Source organism: Nicotiana tabacum, chromosome 1 (assembly GCF_000715075.1).
Source record: "Nicotiana tabacum cultivar K326 chromosome 1, ASM71507v2, whole genome shotgun sequence".
Classification (NCBI taxonomy): Eukaryota; Viridiplantae; Streptophyta; class Magnoliopsida; order Solanales; family Solanaceae; genus Nicotiana; species Nicotiana tabacum.
Genome location: NC_134080.1, coordinates 20,926,329 through 20,933,380, shown reverse-complemented (window position 1 = coordinate 20,933,380; position 7,052 = coordinate 20,926,329). Strand labels below are relative to the sequence as shown.

Sequence of the window (7,052 nt, the reverse complement as noted above, 5' to 3'; positions counted from 1 at the left end):
ATCATAATAGCAGCAAATTTTTTGTAGAATTAATTTTGTTTAATTAAATTAGGAGTGATATACACTAATTGATCCTCTTTCCATTATTAAACAACTAGTAGCGCGAATACAACGAATACAAACACGTAATAATTAAATATTAGTTATAGAAAATAATTATGTATATGGTAGTTATAGAAAGTTAATTACTACTAAACAATAGTGGTTTCTGAAAATTTCTCTCGCTTCTTCTCTTCTCGCATTTCCAACTTTAGGGGAGTGCTTTTGTGTACAATAGTAAACTTTGGTGTTGTTTCTGGAAGCCAACCAAAAATTAGGACCAAAAGATAAAACGGAGAGATTACTTTACGACATCGTTTGGATTCATTGCCTAGGCTATGGAAATGGAAACGCAGTACACAATCTCCACTCGGGAACATTGAACTGAATCGAAAATCGTAGAATTCCGAAGAACCATCGGCGAGAGACAAACAATTCCGATCATCGGAAAATGGCCGGAAGATTGAGCAACGCAGCCGCTCGCATCATGGGCGGAAACGGCGTTGTAGCCCGCTCTGTCGCATCCTCTCTTCGAACGCGCGCCGGTATGGGACTTCCCGTCGGCAAACACATTGTACCTGATAAGCCGGTAATGCTTCTACTATTAATACTCAATACTTATACTTGTTTCTGTTTCATTCTGTTTTGGTCTTTTTAATTTGATTGAGAAACCCTAGTTTTTTGATGTGATTGTAGCTTGGAGTGAATGATGAACTTACATGGGATAACGGAACTCCTTTTCCCGAGCCATGTATCGATCGTATAGCTGATACTGTTGGAAAGGTTAATTTTTTATTTATAATTTAAGATTTGTTTTGAATTCCCAGTTTTTCATTTGTTGCCGTTTACAGTTTTTTGGTTTTGCTTGTCAATTTAATTGTAATGTGATATTTTAATAATTCATTGCTGATGCTGTTGGAAAGCTCAGATTTTTAGATTTAAGATTAGTTGTCTTATAGTCAAAATAATTATAATCTGAGAATTGAAGATTTAAGATGTGAAATTTATATCTGCTGGAAAAGTTAAAGTCTTGGTTTATGATCTGCCTCTTGTAAGGCTGCATACAATAGACCCTTGTCGTTTGGCCCTTTCCGGGACCCTGCGCATAGCGGGAGTGTAGAGCATCGGACTGCCCTTTTCGTTTATGATCTGCGTTTGAGTTCCTATTTTATGTTTTACCATTTTTAATTTAAATTTTTCGTTAGTCAAATTATTATAATATGAAACTTGAATATTTTATAAGGATATACGTAGATTATACATTAATTATGCACGATTATACACATTTTAAATATATACATATATTGTACCTCTGCCGGTTATTTTAGTTTAAACGATTGAGTGGGCAGCCAATCGGGTTGATTCTTCTATTTTATATGTGAAATTTGAAGATTTTATACTGTTGGAAAGGTTATTTCTTTTGACTTAATATTTGTATTTGAATCACCATCTTCATTGTTTTTACAGTTTACATTTTTAAGCTTTTCTTTTTTGTTAGTCAAATTATTAATATCTGAAGACTCTTGAACTGCTCTTAATGGCAGTATGAGGCTTTGGCTTGGTTGAGTGGTGGATTGAGTTTTTTCGTGGGGCTTGGGCTGTTAGCTGTTTGGAATGACAAAGCCTCCACAATCCCATTTGTAAGTCTGCTTGTTTTGAATTCTAATTCAACTTTTCCCAATCGATTTGAATTAGTTATGCTTTGATGTCATTACTCTACTATTTTGTCCAAATTGAGTTGCACTTTGTTGTGTGTGTTTACAGTGGATGGACTTGCATGTTGTTTACTCTGTTGATGGAATTGAAGGTGTTTGTTGAGCTTAGTGTTGAATGCTGTAGAAAATCACTTTTGCAGCTGTTGTTTCTTTGTTCTGTGGCTTAATGACTAGCGTCATGTGGATTATATTAAAATTTATTTATGATCCTCTCCTTGAAGTTGGGAAATTTTATATTGAAATATTTAGATGTTATGGCTGAATGACGTCATGTTAGGATCGAAAACTAAGAAGATAAGTATTTCTTGCTCTCGGTAAAACTATCCTCGTGCATTGCCTTGCCAACCTTAACAAATGCTTACTCCCAACTACTCCATCGGAGCATCCCCGACTCTCCCAGTCTGTGTCACCCTATGTCAACTCTTCCGCACACTCCTGATGCATATCCACCTTCTGCTAAACCACTAGAGAAGTGGAAGGTTGCCCAAGGTTTTACCACCTATAGTTAATCTACCACTAGTTGTAATACTTTATGACTCACGAGGCTTCCTTCATTGTATCCTTGCACCAATAATCAATATTCCAGTTGTAACACCTGCAGTGGGATGGGGAGAATATCTGCGGCCTAGTGCTTCAAGGATTGGTAGAGCTAGAATATGCAATTTCGCTATGCACCACTTTAACGTTTTTTCCTTAATTAATTCATTCCTCCATTTGGCTTTCATCAAAATTATCCTCCATCTGCCGCTTCAAGCACTAGTAGCTTGTGGTTTGAAATCTCCCCCACCTGACTTTGTTTTCCCACCTTTGTGGGTGCATATTGTTTTAAGGATAACACAAGTAGAGTTGAAGAAAGAATCTATTTCAATCCTTCTTGCAAAATGTGCTTTGCTAAGAGGAGTGCAGATGATTAACTGTTTAGATGTGAGCATCCCTATGGCTAAGGCTGTGTCTTTTGTCATGCTAAGATGTTGGCTCACTGAAATTAAGTCAGAAAATGTGTACAAGTGAAATAAGAATTTTGTTATTCATGTAAATTTATGTTCCTTCTCTCTCTCTCTCTCCTTTGATCAGGTAATCCATCTTTATTATTGTATTTTTGAAAGAAGCACGGGTAATCAGTGTTTCAAAAGACGTTCTTGGGCTGAATTCCGGGGCGAGGGCAAGTATTGTGGGGCATAAGTCCCAACCTTCCGGGCGTTTGCTTAGGCGCAAGTGCTAACTTTCTGGTGTTCATTTGGGTGTAATCCCAGAGAACTTTTTCAAAGTTGAGCAAAAATTGCTGACTAAATTCCCTTTTTAATACTTACATACTCAAAAATGAACTCATAGTAAATTGTCAAACTAAAGAACTCAAAGGTCAAAGACCTTTTCTAATTGTTTATCCTAATTTCATAATCCTCTCTTTGTTGTTTACTGAGTAACAAATACTCTTTGCCTCTTTGTCCGTAGAGTGCATACTACAAAGCAAGAGTTTTATCCTTCAACGCTTGCAGCTTCCTTCCTTTGCTTCATTTTCTTCAATTTTTTTTCTTTCTTTTATTTATATATTCTTTTCAAGTAAGTTCTTGGTTTTAGAATTTCTTTAGGTATCACTCTAGTTTAGATATTGTTTTGGAGACTCTTTTAGAACAATGTCCCTTTTGTATTATAATGAGTATTTGTGATTTGTTTTCTAGTTTTAGGTTTTCAAACAATAACTTTATACTACTGTCATTTTTATTTTTGAATTATATTAGGAACTAGAGTATCATTTTTAGAATATGTTCCATCATAGTCATGTTATAGGTGTAATGCATCTCTACGTCTTTCACTTTTCAAGTAAGAAAACGTATTCTTTTTTAATGTTTGTGCATATATTAGACTGTTTAAATAGATATATACTTTTTTCTACTAAATTTATTGTTATTATTTTTTTAATTTTCTACAATTATAATGTATTTTTTTTGTTATTTAAATATTTTTTATTAAATTATAAAATGTTAAAATTGAAGATCCATGGACCATACACACTGCGCCCAGGGCTTACGCCTCACCCCATGTTAGATAAACACCTTGCATCATGCCCACACCTTTTAGAACACTGGGGATAATATGTCTTTCTTTACTCGGTCAGATTATAGGTTGTTGAAGAAACACAATTTCTTAATCATCTAAATTTGCATTTTGATTTTTTGTGATGAAGTGCTAATAAATGATAATTTCATTTTAAGCATGCCAAGTTGGTGTTGCTATCTACGAAGTTAGTGAGTGGCTGAACCTCGGTAGGCAGTAGGCATAGAGAGAAGTCTCATGAGCTCATTGTTTTAGAAAAGAGTGTAAAGGTTTCAAGTGATTTTTCTTTGTTGTATTCTTTTTACTGATTATTGTCCTCATTGTTGAATGGTTGTTGCTTCCTAAAGTTGCAAGTGTTGACCGCTGGCTTATTGTTGTTACTAATTTGCTTTGTGCTGTTGGTATAACTAAATAGCACTATTGTCATTGCTGTATCTATGGAAATGTTGCGAAGATGTTTAAGTGTTTGATATGTTATCTGGTACTAGTTTGAATTTAAGGTTTGATTACAAGATAGGAAAAGTTCTATTTTAAAAGATAAAGATGAGAGAATTTAGAATTAAGTACTGTTTCTCTCACGTGGTATGATGTAGCAGAAATTTTGGATTCTGTTATTTTATGCCAGACGATTCACTGGCTGAATGAGGCTAGCTAATGTACAATGGATACTGCATGCTGTTATTCTTATCACATTCACTTTCCATTCAAGTGCTGAAAGTGGTTTCAGAAGTCAATATTTTAGAGCGAAGGATGTGAAATAGAGTTTCCCTCTTGAATCCTTAATTTTTTCAACAATACCGAATGCATTACAGCAGCTGATGGTTTGACACTATACTTGCTAGTTAGTGCGATTATAGTTCCAAAAGTTGTACTAGAACTTTTATGAGATTGTCTAGATGCTTCCAAAGGTTACATCTTGGTGCTTGTCCGCAACATAGTTGAGTAAAAAAGGGTAGCCCGGTGCACTAAGCTCCCGATATGCGCGGAGTCCGGGGAAGGGCCGGACCACAAGGGTTTATTGTACGCATCCTTACCTGCATTTTTGCAAGAGACTGTTTTCACGGCTTGAACCCGTGACCTCTTGGTCACATGGCAGCAATTTTACCAGTTACGCCAAGAGTCCTCTTCATTGTTTATCATTTGTTTTTAATTTTCGAATCGTCTTTTGGGGGGGCGGGGGTTTGAGATGGTGCTCTGAGCAGTACAAGCCCTTGTCAATATCCTAAGCTGCAAGAGAAAGCATTTGAGAGAGGGTTCCTGTGACTTCCACCTACTAGTTGGGGAAAGTCATAGGATCAACCCACTCTCAGTAGGACACATGGGCCATTCTGCCTCCTTGCGCGGTGCAATTAAGAGCTGGCTTTCAGTAAATAATCCTGACTTTTCCCACGGTCATTACTTGGAGATTGATCCCATTCTCAAATACAAAATAGCGAAATGCCCTAGCAGTGTTTTTAAGAGCGAGAAACGCAAAAAAGCGACAGGGGCTCGCCTCGCTTCAAAAGCGAAGCACACGCTTCATTGAAGTGAAGAGCAATTCTTAAAAAACATAAAGTAAATCTTGCAAAGAGACAATCAGTAACATTTCAAAGAAAAAGAAAAAAACTGAAAAAGTTTAATATACTAAAATCAGCAAAACACCAACATTTCAAAATATAATAATTAAGTTTATAAACTGAAATACACACAGAAATTAATAAATAAAGGCTAAATAAGAAATATAAAAGGGGAAAAAAAGGAACGCTAACCCTAGCAGTGAGCAGTAGTGGATGCGACGGGAAGAAGAAGAAAGAAGAGAGAGAAAAAGGAGAAGAAAAAAGGAGAAGAAGAAGAAAGAAGAAAAAAAGAAGAAGAAAGTACCTGGACGGACTTCTGGAACCCTATGGAATGGAAGAGAATGAAATGTCTTCACTTTGGGGTCTATGTTTTGTATAATAAAAAAAAGTCCCAATCTTCTTTTTAAAAGAATTGACCCCTTTTGACTGAAGCAATCGCCTTTTCGTTTCTCGCTTCTGCGTCGCTTCTCCCTTCAGGTGTTGAAGGGATCTCTTTTGAAAATTGCATCGCCTCAGCTTCAGAAAAGCGATGCACTGTCGCTTCGCATTGCTTCGTCACTGTACCCTAGGGATTACAGATTGTGCCAGGTTGCCTTTACTTTAATATGTAGTCGGCCCTTTCTGTTTGCCTTTTTCTTTGATCATCATACAACTCATGCTTTTATTTTTTTAATCGGCCGACTTTGTGTTAATACTGTAACCTTTTGGTATGAGCAGACACCAAAGGTCTATCCATATGACAACCTAAGAGTGGAGCTTGGTGGAGAACCTTGAGCTTGGATCTAGTTGGAATTGAGTCCTCAAATGTTTTAATGCGTTTCTTCTCATGTATAATCAACTGTAAGGCTGGAACAGTAAGAATAAATCTTGGTTCGAGATTTGCAACCAACAAGCTGGCATGAGTTTTGCTTTTGTCGTGTTTCTGAATCTTTTCTTATCTTAAAAGTTTGATTTGGCTAGTTGGAATGTTAGATACACTCCACAGGCTGAGTAGATTGACCATCTCTTTGCAATCAAACTTAAAATTATTGCTTCTCCATGGTAGCTGACTAGTAAATGAGATTATTTGATGACTGATATGATAATGAACATTGAACACAGGCGGTCTTTCTATTTGCAGTAACCATTGTTTTTGTTTGCCACAGTTCTCTAAAGCAAACTCAGTCCTTTAGTAATTGGTTAAGGATAAAAGAAATGGTCTTTGAAATATTGTGAAATTTGGGTCAAAATAGATGCACCATGCAAAATTTGTTGTGTTCTTTTGGCCTTCCTATATTTTCTTGTTTTTCTCCTTCCAGAAAGATCTTCAAAAACATTCATTAATTTACTGAGCCACCAAATTAAATATGTGCATTGGTGCAAATTCGAGGATGCCCTGCTTGTGGGATTACACCAAGTATGTTGTTTGTTGTTGTGGGATTACACTAAAGGGTCATTTGGTATCAGATATAAGAAGGTATAATGTTGGCATAAAATTTAATACCACCTTAATACTTTGTTTGGTTAGCAAATTAGGTATAAGTTATCCCAGGATTAAAATTAACACCGGGATAACTTATACCTTATAAAGGGTGGGCTAATTAGCATCGGTATAACTTATACATTCTTCTTACAAATTATGCAATTGTCATATTTAATACAACATGCCAAACAATGGATAAAAAATAATTTCGGCATAACTAATCTC

The 7,052-nt window shown here is 36.0% G+C and overlaps 1 protein-coding gene across 1 annotated transcript; it reads left to right on the top strand.

Moving 5' to 3' along the window:
* Positions 1-369: 369 nt before the first annotated feature.
* On the top strand, positions 370-6,488 carry LOC107800453 (NADH dehydrogenase [ubiquinone] 1 beta subcomplex subunit 8, mitochondrial). The gene is made up of 4 exons (XM_016623621.2): positions 370-628; positions 736-822; positions 1,584-1,679; positions 6,083-6,488. Exons 1-4 carry the CDS (start codon positions 491-493, stop codon positions 6,137-6,139), a joined length of 378 nt encoding a protein of 125 aa, XP_016479107.1. The 5' UTR covers positions 370-490; the 3' UTR covers positions 6,140-6,488.
* Positions 6,489-7,052: the final 564 nt, after the last annotated feature.

Excerpts from the sequence above, each read along its gene's own strand:
- LOC107800453 (XM_016623621.2), top strand. The coding sequence starts at position 491 with ATGGCCGGAAGATTGAGCAACGCAGCCGCTCGCATCATGGGCGGAAAC. Across the intron at positions 629-735 it reads ACATTGTACCTGATAAGCCG|CTTGGAGTGAATGATGAACT; the intron begins GTAATGCTTCTA and ends ATGTGATTGTAG. Across the intron at positions 823-1,583 it reads TAGCTGATACTGTTGGAAAG|TATGAGGCTTTGGCTTGGTT; the intron begins GTTAATTTTTTA and ends TCTTAATGGCAG.